Genomic DNA, 14,919 nt, shown 5'->3' on the forward strand with positions numbered 1-14,919 from the left:
TCTGTTTGAGAAATCTCTGTTTGCTTTCAGTATTTTGTTTGTAATTCAGAAATTTAACACTAGGTGGAGCCAGGTGTGCCAATGTATGAATAATGAAAGATATGGAAAGTTCTGTTGATGTTCGGACATTGTTAAGGACAGAACGTGTCCCCCTCTTATCAGGCAGGAGGTTACACATGTATTTATTATCTATACTTTGTTTGTTTACTTCATCAGTGTGCACCACCTCCCATCGGTTTTAGACCATATTGGAGCCGGAGCGTGACGTCACAACGTGTTTAGTCTGTACAGAGGCTTTCTGCACGCGCAGCTAATTAATGACGTGACTCTTGACGTCACAGAACGAGCCAACCGAGGTTATAAGTAGAGGCTCTTTCAAATCAAAAATTAAAAAGAACTCTCTGGGGCCTTGAGTTGCAGGGGGTCAGGGCCTCTATGGGGAGCTTGCATGTTCTTCCCTTGAGGCGTGGGTTTCCTCCCACAATCATCAAAACATGCACTTTAGATAGGAGGGCGAGTTGGTTGGATGGTCCGAGTGGTCCATCCGTCTGACACCAACATAACCTGCAGCATGCACACGCACGCACGCGCACCCAAACCCAAAGGGCTGGCTGGGTGGTGCGGTGGTGTTCGTGCCATAACACCCAGGGAGCTGCGTGTTCAGACCCAGCTGGCGCACCCCCGCACTCTGCAGGAGGCGCTGGAGCTGGCGTTGGAGAGGGAGATTATTGGAGGGCCCGCAGGATGTGACCACAATGGCGGTGGACCTGCTGTGAGATCTGCGGTTCAAGTGAATCCAGGTTGGCCACATCAGCGTGAGGTGCCCTAGGCGGGCTGATGATCAGGGAAACGGCCCAGGGTCTGCGTAGACGGGACGATGCAGACCCTTGCCCCTGTGTCCCGCATTGCCCCGTGTACGGACGGCGGAGCCCAGCAACACAGACGGGGGAACCTGGCTCCACTCCCTCCAAAAGCAGATGACACCATTGAGTCTGCAAGGGTGGTGGGCTGGACTCACTCGGGACAACTTCTGCCATGTCCCTGTTACCCTGGCGGAGACCCAGCGCATAGCCAGGGGTGACGACTCGATTGACTCGTTATCAGGCTTCTGCAGAGCTTGATGACAACACATTGGTTTAAAGCAGGTGTGTTAGAGCAGGGAGACACATAAAAGTCAGAGGAAGCTGGCCCTCCAGGACTGGAGTTTGACACCTGTGACCTAATGCTTATCTACTCACCACTTCCACAATGGTTGGTAGGTAGGTAGGTACACAGGTTGTGGGTTAGATGTAGTCTAGAAAAGTGAATGGATGGACAGGGCTGTAGATGAAATGGCCTTTGACTGATAAACAGCGACCAGAGAATTGTTTCATCACCACTCCTCTCTGGGTCTTAAAATCCATTTGACCTACTCTGGACTTTGTGTAACTTCATTCTATTTTTCTGACCCTCTACCTGCATGTTTGTTTGTCACCCCTGGACACATCAGCTCTTTTAATGTCAATCCACTTACAGCGAGACAACAATTATCTGTTCATCTAACATTAAATGTTTTGAGAGATAAAATGAAGACACGATTCTCAGCCAGTTTTAATCTCTTATCTCTTTATTCATTGGTGCCGTGGTGCATTCAGGGACCCGGAGCAGCCACCAGAACCTCCCCCAGCAGGATCAACAGAGCTTTTTACAGGAACAAAAAAATCGATATTCAACAGAACTTCAAGAGATGGAAACAGAGGGCGTTGTCAGCTAAGTATTTAAACGTCAAAGTGAAGATCGTCACTCGTCACATTTCTGTTTCTCAGCTTAGAATATTTCAATTCACTCGAGGTTGTTCTATTACATTTAAATACCACGACTCTGAGTGACGTCTGATCTTTAGCAGAGTGCTGTTCTTCAGTCAAACCTGGATGTTAAAGCAGGAGTAGAAGGCCCTGATTGGACCAAAAGTACTGGAGGTCCTGCAGGATTGTTGACCCCCCCCTTTTTTTAGGTAAACAGTAACAGACTATAAAGATTAACTCAGCGTATTAAGAGCTGATTAAGTAACTAAGGAGTTTGTTTGGCTTCTTAACAAACCATAAATCAGCATGTTGAAGTCAAGACTTCTGCAGAAGGAATAAAACAAGCTGAGAACGTTTGATTCAGACGAGGCGTCACCACACGCTGAGAGGGGGAAGAGGAACATCAGAGGAGGGATCTTTATATTAGCATCTTATTAACAATCAAATCACACTTCACTCGAAACAAACAAACATTTTTCTATCTGGGTGAATATGACAGAGAATCGTCTACTGAGCAACATTCATACATGTGATTTCCACTCTAAGCAGAGGCTACAGAGATGACGACATGCAGAGGGAGGGAGGAAAGAGAAGAAGTCGGAATAAAAACAGAAATATGAAAATGGAAAGATGAAGATGTGAAAAACAAATATAAGTTGACGAACATTGACAGAGTGAGACACGGGGATTCAAGACATTAGTTCTAGGTTTTCTTGATATGTGTAATTTTTTTTTTTTTTTTTTTACATTTCTGTAATATTGTTTTTGTGTTGAACAAATATAATTATTAAGATAGTAGCAGCAGCACGTTTTTTAGTTTTTAAATGTTTAAACTTTTTTTGGGCTCTGTTTTTCCCGGCTGAGGGGACGATGGCGGCTGACCTCGGGACGACTGAGCAGCTCGGGGTCGTTTGTACTGAAACCAAAACCGTCTTCACCACTGAAACCGTCTTTATCAGCGCCCACTTTGTGTGACCAACGTGAACGTTCTCTTGGCGTGCCACGCTTTTCTCTGATGAGCAACCTTTCCACAGGAGCTGCCTTTATATTGCTTTAATGCAAATGAGAACCTTGAGTACAAGTCGTCTCTTTCATTGTTGCTGGGGCAGTTGCCCATCGCTGCTGCCTCATTTGTGGACTTGAATTTGAAAAATAAAGATGGCGAGCGCGTGAAGGCGGTTTTGGTTCCTGTTTGGTCTCTAGGAGGCACTGACTGGCTGCAGAGGCGGGCAGGGGGAACGGCTGCCTTCCTGTCTGGATAACAGGACACTGCAGACACCCAGACCTCCTCCTCCTCCTTCTGTTGCTGGCGCCCCCGCTGCAGGTGTCGCCCCCTCCTGGACGGCTGTGGAAGTAACGTCTTCGTTGTAGAGTCGTTTGATGCCGTCGAAGAACTCATCTACCTCCATCTCCTCCACCTGGACACACAGACGGTTATGTAGCGACGGGCTTTTGAAGATGGGACTTAAATGGGGACAATTTATTGGCTTTTTGCATCAAGCCTCAAGTGGACACTTGAGGTATTGCAGTCTGCAAGTGTGGAAGAGAGAAAGAGAGAGATGGTGGTACCTTGCGTTTGGAGGAGGATTTGCAGCGCAGTGTGACCTTCTGCAGGTGGTTAAGTTGGTGGAAGTTTTTGGGTGGAGAGAGCAGCTCTGGGATGTCAGTGGAGGAGCCAGGTGTTATTTGCTCCTGTGGAGCAGCAATGATGACGGCGTGGTCCCTAGAAGACTCGGCGGTGGAGTTTCTGATCCCTGGAGAAGATACAGAAATGCTTGAATAGTTAAAGGACCGACTCCAGACACACGCATGTTTACACCTGGGACTAGACTTTGATGTGGAAAACCTCGGGCAGCGTCCCTTTAACGTACCCAGTGTGCAGCAGCGGAGTGTGGGGTCCTGGTCCGGAGGCTGCAGGCTGGTCGGGCTCTGCAGGGGTTGGTAGATGTAGACAGTGTTGGGAGGCAGGGAAGCCTTAAGTGTGGACAGACTACGAGCCACCAGCTCTCGGCTTCGAATCAACTCGGAGCTGTCGATCTGAGAGACAAGAAGAGGAGGGAGGGATAACAGACGAGACTTATTCAGATAAAAAGTTTTGGTTTTTATGCTCATCCAGAGAAGCTGGTGGATTGATATCTAAATCAGCGTGCTCTAAATTAAAGCTCAAAGAGATAAACTGAAGAATCAACAATCACTGAAATGATGAGTCTCGTTGTTAAGATCAACAACCACGATGTCAGCGCTCCTGACCTTCCTGTGAACAATAAACAGCAAACATTCATCTCCCCAAGATGACAAACAGCTTGAGGACAAATATGTATTATTTATTGACTTTTGGATCTAAAGAAGGAGCAGGGAAGGCAAACACAGGAGAGATCACCGAAAAAAAAAAAACTCTTTGTAGTTTCAGTTTGTTCAAGCGCTGTGTAAATATGACCTCCTCTGTTCTGACTCTGAATCACTTCGACTGCCTGTTTAGCGCCCTCTGCTGGGCTGACCCCGCACTGCATTAAGTAAGTAAATAAGTAAGTAAGTTACACTTTATTAATCCCACGAGGGGAAATTCGGTTTTTTTACACTCTGTCTAATGACACACACATAGGCCGAGATACACACTCATGCACAAACAGGGTTCCAGTGACATGGATTAATGGAGAGGTCTCAGAGTGAGGGGGCTGCCCACAGCGAGCGCTCCAGAGCAGTTTTGGGGTTTGGTGCCTTGCTCAGGGGCACCTCGGCAGTGCTCAGGAAATGGACTGGCACCTCTCCAGCTACCAGACCAATTTCCGGACTTGGTCCGTGCCGGGACTTGAACCGGCGACCCTCCGGTTCCCAACCCAAGTCCCTACAGACTGAGCTACTGCCGCCCCATTAGTCTTCTCATTCAGCGACTCGTACTAAATACGTTTACCTGAGCGGATGAGTTAAAGCGGAGTAAAAAGAGATTTTGAAGCTCAGTGTGCTGTTGGTTTTGGACAGCTGAAGAGACAGGAAACGTCGGGAGGAGAGAGAGAGCGGAGGACGACATGCAGGAAGGGGCAGAGGTCAGATTCAAACCCAATGAGGACTACAGCCTCTTTACATGGGGCGTGCAACATGACCCCCTTTAGTTTCCTTTACAAGTTTCTGAAGTTTTTTTTTAAGATTTTATTTTCAAGTTGACGTCTTTTCTTGATCTTTCTTTGAGCCTTCTGTGCTGCTGCTGATCCAAACGGAACACTTGCAGATTGACTTGGGTACCTGTGCCTTCTTCAGCAGCTCGATGGTGAGAGCCAGCCAGTCAGGACAGCAGGTCTCCAGCTCCAGAGTGATGAGGGCCAAGGCCAGCATGGATCCTCTCAGCTACGGGAGCACATGAGGGTCAAACTTGGTCAGTTTTCAGGCAGGTGGAAAAAAAGCAGCTTTGCTTTTAGTTGACAGCAGCAGAGCAGAGATTTCCACAGGGATGAAGTGAAGGTGTGTGTGTGTGTGTGTGTGTGTGTGTGTGTGTGTGTGTGTGTACCTGTACGAGTGTGTGGTCAGACAGACACTGGTAGAGCCGTCGAGTGAGCATGGACAGGTGCTGAGAGCGGTTCAGTCCCAACATGGAGTCCAAAAACCCAGAACGACACGACAACACCATCGCATGGAACTGTGAGGAAGAAAAGCCATTACTACAAGGTACTGAGTCTATTTCATACAGTCTGAACGTTTGGGGCTGGACATGTGCTGCCATGAATCCATGACTGAGTCGCATGCTGCGTTTGAGCTCGTGTCTCATTGTGTTAAGATTGCACTTCACCTCCGCTGGTCACTCGTTGACTTCGAGGACTCTTTCAGTGAACAGAGCGCTCCACGAGCTCTCTTTACTGAACTGTATATCACCGCTTCTTTAAACGCATGACTACGACCTGATGAGGGAGAGAAGCTGCCAGTCTGATCTGTGTCGTGTCCCAGCACAGCTCAACATTTCCATACACATGAGGAGGGTGATGGTGGCTGCTTCTGCACTTCCAGTCATGGCGCTGCTTGTGTCAGCGGTTTATTCTGGCTTATTGATCACACCAGTCTATGTGTAGTCAACTTATTAAATGGAGAAAAAAAAGTGTGTTCGATGGAGGGAATTTTATGGTAGTTGCTCATGATAATAGCAGGGAAAAAGGCAGACGTGTTGAGAACGTCTAAGGAAAGGCTGAAATCCCAAAAAGAAGCTACAACTGTCTGAAAATTAACTGATTTACATTCGACTCCTGAACATGACATCGTTCCACTCATTGCTTATTCTGGAGGGGAGCTCCTTTAATAACAAACAAAATATCATGCAGAGAGAGGTACAAAGTCAGGTGCAGTAACATCTCTTTAACACCAGGTGGCACATGCTGCACTGAATGAATAAGGCTCAAACACAAACAAGAGAAAGCTAGAGAATAATATCAGATAATATGAGACACAGTGAAGGTTGCATATGTGTGTGTGTGCGTGTGCGTGTGTAAAAGACGTACAATGTGCAGGAAGTCCAGTGCTGTGGCGGTGTGCAGATCCCAGTTCAGTTTGTCCAGGATGAGACGCTCCATCCTCAGGATCTCTGCAGAGGAGCAGCCACAGCTGCTGGAGTCAACTAGCTCCTTCAGAGAGGGCACACACTGACACACACACACACACACACACACACACACACACACACACACACACACACACACACACACACACAGTGAGAATTCAGTTAACGTCACATGATTGATCCTCTGTGATCTAAAATAACCAGAAACACTTGAAAGAGCGACTGATCCAAGCTGTTTTGTGCTTCGATTTGAAGTTTTAAAAAGTATGAATAAGAAAAGAAAATCAGTTCATTTTTTACGCTCCTCCCCTCGATATTTCCCTCTCTCTGTGTCGTGCACTGTCATTGGCTTTCAGCTGTTGCTGCAGTCAAAACAAATGTCTCTGTACCAGATTTAGGTGTTTTTAACTGCGACATATCTCTCAGGTGTTTGTGAAGCTTCAATGGATCACTCGATTCCTGTGTGTGAAATTTACTCAACAAAAACTGCTGATCAGAGCAGTTCACCTCTCATCCGAGGCTTTGTATCAAACATGCGGCTTACACGAAGCTCTACTTTCTGATGTGTGTGTGTGTGTGTGTGTGTGTGTGTGTGTGTGTGTGTGTGTGTGTGTGTGTGTGTGTGTGTGTGTGTGTGTGTGTGTGTGTGTGTGTGTGTGTGTGTGTGTGTGTGTGTGTGTGTGTGTGCGTGCATGCGTGCTCACCTCGTCTTCCTCGCAGGTCTTGGCAGCCAGGAAGAAGGCGGCGATGGCGATGCAGCGGAGGTACTTTGGACGAGCCTGAAGACAAACAGTCAGGTTAACACCACAGATCTGATCCATGAACACTTGAGCTGCTGAATGTGATTCAGTTGTCGGGATGCTGAGAGACATTTTCATTCAGCATGGCCGTTTTGGACGCCCCTGGGTTTCCCAGATATGAGAGCAGTTATCAGGTCAACAGGTGTTGCAGCGATGGAAGCGGGCAGTGGAACTGCTTCAGATAGAAGTGATTGGACCAGATAAAAACCAAACAAGAATTTCCCCCTCAGGAATTAAAAAAAGCATTTAAAATAAATCAAAAAGATCGAGTCAGTCGATGTTTGGTCCTCCTTAACTTGAGATGTGCTGCCTTCATATTGTTTTTGAACATTACATCATATCCCCTTACTTTACTTTTTCATCTCAGTGATATCGTTTAATCTTCCTGATGTTGTGTGCTGTGTTTCTGTTCAGAAAAATAAAAAGTCATGGTAGCAGTTTTTATCACTGATGTAGGTCGGGATCACTAAATCATAGGACAGTCTAAACTGTATAAGACGTCCGTGATGAACTTCAGTCTGAAGTGAGTCTTTATCAGGAGCACACAGAGTCCAGGGCCCTGATAGTCTCACAGCGTTTCACTCCACAGCTACAAACATGAACTTTCTGTCTGTGGAGTGCAGCACACTTTGTCTAACTACCCTTTTTTTCCCGTCTTTAAAGATTTATTTTGGGCTTTTTATGTCTTTATTATAGATCTAGGACACACAAGATAAGAGACCGAACTCAGGCAGGAAGAGAAAGAGAGAAAAATGATGTGTCAGGAAAACAGACACAGGCCTGATTTGAACCCGGGTGCATGCTTGGCGGACTTCAGCCTCCTTACGTGGGGGACGCACTAACCATGACAGGAGCGGCGCCCGGTCCTTCTACATCTGAATATGTGATGGTAAAGTCCTGACACATCGTTTCCTTTGTTCTTCTTTTCTGTCTTTAATGTTTCAATGTGAAAGTCTTCTGGCTGCCTTATTCTATGAAAGCTGCCTAATACATAAATGTCAACAAATGAATGCATCCATTTTCATTCATATGGCACCATAAAACTCCTATGTCAGGACACTTTAGAAAAACAGCAGCCTCAGGTCGTTTGATGATTTACAGAGAACACACACAGTGATCCAACCTGAGCAGCCACTGCAGACACTCACAGCCACATTGTTTTTTTTTACCTTGATGGGAGCGAGGAAGCGGTCCAGGATGCTAACAGCTAACACCAGGGTCTCTGGGTACAGCTGCAGTCTACCATGGAGCTCCGTCAACCAGCGCACGGCCTCGTCCCGCTGGGCCGGGGAGATGTCTGTATCCTGAAACAAAGACAAACATCAGAGCTGGTTGTTCTCTCCTCTGAACCTAAGCAGGCCTTTCAGAAAACAATTGTGGAGGTCCTGCAGGCTGTGGCTGTTTGAGTTCAAACATGCAGCGCCTCCTCAAAAACATCCCGAGGAGTTTTCTGTAGCTGCATAAGACGTCATGGATGACAGTTTGACTCATACTGAGTGGAGAATAAATCAAGAGATTTTTCCACTGATTTGTGACAAAAATGTCGAATAGAAAAACAACAGTGTGCCAGTTGTACCTATAAACAGCCGTCCACCAGACGAACCCAAAGTTAAAATCAGGACACAGACAGAAAAACAAAACAAATTATTTCTGGACAAAGACGACAACAACAGCAGCACGGCGTGTTCAGAGCAGCAGTCGACCTGCTTTCTGCTGCAGGGCCAATTCAGTCTGCCAGTTTGGAGTACCTGACGAGGACCTGAAGGAGGCCTTTGTGTCGGACGTAGACCCACTAAGCAGAGAAACAGGATCTTCCTCAACAATCAGCCCAAAGCCTCAAAAGAAAACATTCCAAGTATGTTCCAGCGTCTGACAGCTGACTTCACCTCGAGCTGAGCGCCGATGAAGATCTGCGTCTCTGAGAAGAATGATCGTTACAAACATCATTCAGGGTGACACAGACTGACTCAAATGATTCTGTTAACATCTTTACCTCAATCACAGAAGCACTTATAAAGGGAGATACACTACTAAAACCAAACACTCTTCTTCTGACAAACATCATTTCAGGAACAGCCCGCCCTCAGAGAGTGAAGCTTCCCCCCGTTCACACATCTGCTCACTCAGACTACATGGATAAAACACCCGGGGCCGGGCAGGAAGACGCCCAGGTGAAGACGGGGGGAGATAGAAGTTGGTTAGCGTTCACACTTTCTTGAATTCTTGAAACATCTGAAGCATTGTGGTGATAAAGTGGGATGGCAGCTCATGTAAAATAACACTGAGTGGTGAAATCTACTACTAACACAAGACGTGGTCTCGGGTGCTATTAGTGTAGTAGTTAGTGAGCGCATCCAATTTCACTGTTTGTATAAAAGGCCAAAAAATCTCCAAATATCTATTAAAAAAAACAAAAACTTTATGGCGAACGACATTTGCTCATGGAAACCAACAAATCAAAGTCATCACACATTTCGGTGGGATGTGATCTCTGATGGAGAACGCACGGCTGACACCAAAGCAGGTGTAACAGTGGACTGGAAGCAGGAGACAAAAGGTCAGGAGGACACTGACCCCGCTCACAAACTTAATCTGCAAACTGACACCGGTCAGCCTCCGAGCTCTTTACTGTCTTCACTACAAACAAACGGCCTACTTCAACTCCTTTCCCCCAAAAAATCACCCAAATCTGTCTGAAGTGTCCTCCACCGGTCCACAGGTCACAGCAGCAACCAGAGAGACCCTCATGTTCTTCAGGTGGTTTGTTTTGACAGCGCGAGTCGCTGGTCTGAGCTCCTTCTCATGGCTGAAAAGGTCGTCGAGTTCGTTTCTCTCCAGTGTTTTACAAGTTCAGGGTAACCGGAGCATACCTAACATTTGCCTCTTTTTAAACGTGTCCCCCCCCTCTCCGTGTCTCTCAGTCCAAAGTCCCTGCAGAGGACAGGATGTGTGTTCAAACCTTTTCTGTTCGTATTCAGCACAGATATACATCATCATCTCCCTGTGACATCAGCACCCAGAGGAGACGAACCTCAGCTCATTTAGTTCACATGTATTTCTCCTTTACGGTAAACATGTTTGGATTGTGAATCTGGAACTGGGCTGGTGCACGTGCACGCGAGCGCTCATGTGCACAGACACTCGTCCCTGTTTCAACCTGCGAGCGAGGTGAAGAAAGTTTAGGTCGACACATTTCACCGCCAACCTCTGGAACTGCATTTGGATTCTGTTTATTTCCATTTCCAGCGTGGAGAGGCCGATCACTCCTCAGTTTGAGGAAATGTGAGTTCAGGCTTTCAGTGCTGCGTCTCAGCAGCTACAGTGAGTGAGCGTCCTTCAGTTTCAGCCCTGTTGCTACATTTACAAAGTCCAACATAGGCTGCGACCGAGGACAGTTTGAACTAATGTTTGTCATTATAATCCTCCAATGAACACACTGGACGACCGGGCCAGACCAAGAGACCACACAACCTGCCGTTTGTACGATCTCACAGACACGAGATCTCACAGAAACTCACGTGATCAAACATGACTTCAGAAAAGGAACAATTTCCCTCGGGATCAATAAAGTATCTATCCATCCATCCGTCTAAATCAGGAGGATCGACAGCTGGCTTTCCCGCTCTGTGTTTTTCATTCAAAAACTGAAAATGAGAAAAACACTCGAGATGGAATCCTGGCTGAGAGGACGGATTATGTTCAGCTTCATTGTATTTGCAGTGTGAGCCGAGGTTGAGTTGTCGGAGTTGTGTCATTGGCTGTCAGAGGCCTCTGACCAGTAAAAACTGAATGCTTGTTCAGATTTGAGAAGGCAAATGAGTCCAGGTGGTCAGTTTCAGGAGCAAACACAGGACTGGATCAGAGACGCAGCACTGAAAGGCTTCTCTGACAGAAGATTACGGATTATCGTTTGGATTAAAAAATAAATTGGAGGAATGTAAACTCTGCTTATTCTCCAGTATTTGTTTTCTTTCTACTGATTTTTTCTTCAATTTTTTTCTTCTATTCTATTGGGCGGCAGTAGCTCAGTCTGTAGGGACTTGGGTTGGGAACCGGAGGGTCGCCGGTTCAAGTCCCGGCACGGACCAAGTCCGGAAACTGGTCTGGTAACTGGAGAGGAGCCAGTCCATTTCCTGAGCACTGCCGAGGTGCCCCTGAGCAAGGCACCGAACCCCAAAACTGCTCTGGAGCGCTCGCTGTGGGCAGCCCCCTCACTCTGAGACCTCTCCATTAATGCATGTCACTAGAACCCTGTTTGTGCATGAGTGTGTATCTCGGCCTATGTGTGTGTTAGACAGAGTGTAAAAACCGAATTTCCCCTCGTGGGATTAATAAAGTGTAAATTATTATTATTATTATTAAAATAAATCTTCACAGTTTAGTACTGAACAAAACTTCATCGCCTTTGTGCGCCTCCGTCATTAAGATTGCATTAGCATTACGTAAAGGACCACAGGGAGGTGTAATTAATCTAAGACAGTGATCGAGCACGCAGCAACAGATTTCACCCAGAAACATGGCTGCCGTTTGTTTGTCCTGAGGAGACAGAGTCACCTCTTACAAGCAGCTTACACCTCAGTAAAAGGAGAAGAGAAGTTTTATAACGTCGGTCCCAGCGCCGTCCTTGACTGCCTCTTTATCACTCCCAAGTCCAAACCAACGATAAGCAGGTCCTGTGATAACACAGGTGTTTGTGTTCTCAAGTAAAGTCAGGTTAATGTGCATGTTTCACCATCATAATAAGCACAGTCTGAACACACGCATTAGGAGCACTGAGTGAGGCTGTCTGAGGACAACATGCTCACCGAGCTTACTGCCGAGTTTTACCTCCAGGAAATGTTCAAGTTCAATGATGGGATTTACTTGAAGCTTCGGACAGCATACTGAGGAAAACCTTCTTTTTTAAACACGTTCAGAAGCAGCCAATCAACTAAGGGCACCTCCGTAAAGACACCGGCGGTGGTTTGGATCGGGACCAGAGGTTTCCGTGCTTGGCTAACCTGGCTGCACTCAGGGATCCAAAACCTAAAGAGATCAACAGCAGGAGGTGGAAGGTGTCCCATTGGCCCCATTACAGTGGCAGACACATGATGAACATGCTACAGTGACTCAGCAGTGGAAGATCTGGATTAACAGTCAGGGATTACCTCAATGCTAATTCCACTTAATTTGAATCTCTGCACCTTTCGATCAGCTGGGAGTGTAAGGACTGAGATGACATGTGTTTATGGTTTCGGCACGCAGCACAGATGAGATGCATTACGGTTCCTTTAGGGGTGTGACTGCAGCGCTGCAGGTGTCTCTCGTACAGATTAGGGACTAGAGATGCCCCACTGTCAATCCCATCTGCTCCATTAGCTTCATCACGGCACGCTGAGCGAGCCGCTCTGACACGTCTCTAAGCAGGAAATGTTCAGGGAAAATACTTGAGCAACAAAGCAGGAAGAGTTCCTGATCGTCAACCAGAGAACACAGGTTTACCAAGACAGTGGGAATGTCTTCTTCTTCGTCTGATACACTACAATTCTATTTTCAGAAAGATTTAAGTCAGGAATTCATTTTCAGATGTTTTGTTGACAACCTTTTTACCTAAATAAAATGTGATTGTGATGCATTCCTTCAAGTTTTCGTTTTCAATTTGAGTCAAAATGAAAGGCGTATGATCAAGACAATAACTACTGCATGAAATCAAACAGTGTATGTGTGGACGGCCTGGCGGTGATGGCGTGCGCCCCATGTATGGAGACTAGAGTCCTCTGCGCAGGAGTCATGGGTTCAAAATCCAACCTCTGTCCCCTCGCTCTCTCCTCCCAACATGTCCCGTCTCCCTTCTGCTGTCCGATCTCAGAAAGACAAACGCACCCAAAAACACCTTCAAGAAAAGAAGGTGGCGCGGAATGATTAGATTATGAATTGAAGTAATTCCAGGCGAGGGCGAGTCCATTCGCGAGGTGTGACTGGCTGAGGGTGTGATGAAACTCGACGTCGTGACAGCATACGAGTGTGTGTCTGGACTGACGTGTACACTGGGCGAGAACAGCTGGCGAAGGATGTGATTAAATAGAACATGTGATGTCTGTGTTCAGTGACTCACAGAGTTTCTAACAAACAGGTGCTCTCATCATTACGCGTCATCAAACTGTGGTGTTTGTGATGCAGCAGAACTAGCAACCCTACTACTTTACAGAAAACAGCCAGCTCACCATCTGTGAGTTTGACAACCAATAACAAGAAGATAACCATGAAAACATAAAGTATTTCAAGCACTATTTCACCCATTCCAGTAACGAAGACACGTGGAATTCACTGCTTGTTATCAATCTGACTCCATTCATAATTGAGTGGTTACAGTCATCCTCTCACCTGTGAGGAGGGTTTCTTTGGCACGTAGACCCTCCACATCTTGGCTTCCCTAGAGGCGGCCTTTTCCAGAAGAAAAGACAGCCTCTGGCGTCCCCAGGGGTCGATGAACTTCATTCTGACCTCTCCTGGATGAGCCTACCTCCCCACTGGATACAGCTACCTGAACAGAGACAGGGCACATCAACACTTCATTAAAGATGTCTAAAAAAAACACATCCTTTTCACATTATCAGTTGGGAGACAGAGGAGAGGCTGAGGGACATGAAATGTTGTCGCTCATTGAAATGTGGCTGCTCCACAGGGAGTGCTCCAGAGCTGTGTGTGTGTGTGTGTGTTGGGGGGGGGGGGGTGTTAGGTGCCTTGCTCAAGGACACAGAGCAGTACTCGGTGATCTAGAACGGAAAGAGGTGATACGAGAACAGACGAGATAAAAACTGTACAAAGAAGACAAGGGAACTACACAAATATCACAAACATGATGCAGCATTTAATGACAGCACAATTATAGACAAATATTCACTTATTTTAAACTATAAAAGGAGACACTGACACAAGTACATAAACGTGCCATGTTGCATGTATATTACTTTTTTAACCTAACTGCACAGATGACACTTTCTGTGTGCCAGCTGTAACCTTATTTGACTTTAAGTTACATAACAATTAACAATCGTACAGATGGTAGGGGCCGTCTGATGTTTGATATCTAACTACGTGTCATTATTTTAGGGAATGTACCCAGGAGGAAGGCTTCTCTGTCGGGAAGCACCTGGCTGTCCGAAGCGGAGGCATTACCACCTTTCATTATCACGCTGGATGCGACTATTCTCTGGAACTGAGGAGCTAAGCTGATAGCTAGCACCATTAGCAACACGTTAGCTGTGCTTGTTGACGTCGCACTCAAACTGTGAAATTATATAAATCTCTTAAATGCGTGTTGTTAATGTTGTTCGCTACCCTGAGAGAGTGTGTGGTGTGAAATGTGGAGTTTATTAAAGCGCATAAAAGGGATAACTGTTAGCAGGGACGTTTCAACGGCTAAGTCAGATCCAGGCAATAGACGGAGCCTTACCTCCCCTGCGAAGCGGCGTAACCCACAGTTGGATTTCATCCGGTCCGGTCGGTTCAAGGATAATTTGGGGGTGAAATCGGGGACCCGTTCTTCGATTTAATCGTCCATCGTGGCGGCCATGGTGCTAAGTGTCGGGGAAAAGGGGTAAAAAATGTATAAAAATAAAAGAACGGAATAGACAGCTACGTCTACTTCCGAGAGGAGGAGGGGGACCTGGGGGAAGAGATAAGGGAAGCAGACTCCGCCCACCTCCAGGCAGAACGGGGTAACAAAACAAACACACCCTCTGTGGAAAATTCCTATCAACAATATACTATTATTATTATTGGTATTATGGAGTGTTTATCTAAAAAAATCTAT

At 46.5% G+C, this 14,919-nt stretch overlaps 1 protein-coding gene across 1 annotated transcript; it reads right to left on the bottom strand.

Moving 5' to 3' along the window:
- Positions 1-1,594: 1,594 nt before the first annotated feature.
- Positions 1,595-14,835, bottom strand: ccni (cyclin I). The gene is made up of 10 exons (XM_079365240.1): positions 14,560-14,835; positions 13,488-13,647; positions 8,294-8,428; positions 7,029-7,103; positions 6,266-6,406; positions 5,287-5,415; positions 5,025-5,126; positions 3,656-3,821; positions 3,354-3,538; positions 1,595-3,202 (listed from the first exon to the last, which is right to left on the bottom strand). The coding sequence occupies exons 2-10, from the start codon at positions 13,599-13,601 to the stop codon at positions 2,984-2,986; spliced, it is 1,266 nt and encodes a 421-aa protein (XP_079221366.1). The 5' UTR covers positions 13,602-13,647; positions 14,560-14,835; the 3' UTR covers positions 1,595-2,983.
- Positions 14,836-14,919: the final 84 nt, after the last annotated feature.

The sequence above is a fragment of the Symphodus melops genome (assembly GCF_947650265.1).
Source record: "Symphodus melops genome assembly, chromosome: 16".
NCBI classification, from domain to species: domain Eukaryota; kingdom Metazoa; phylum Chordata; class Actinopteri; order Labriformes; family Labridae; genus Symphodus; species Symphodus melops.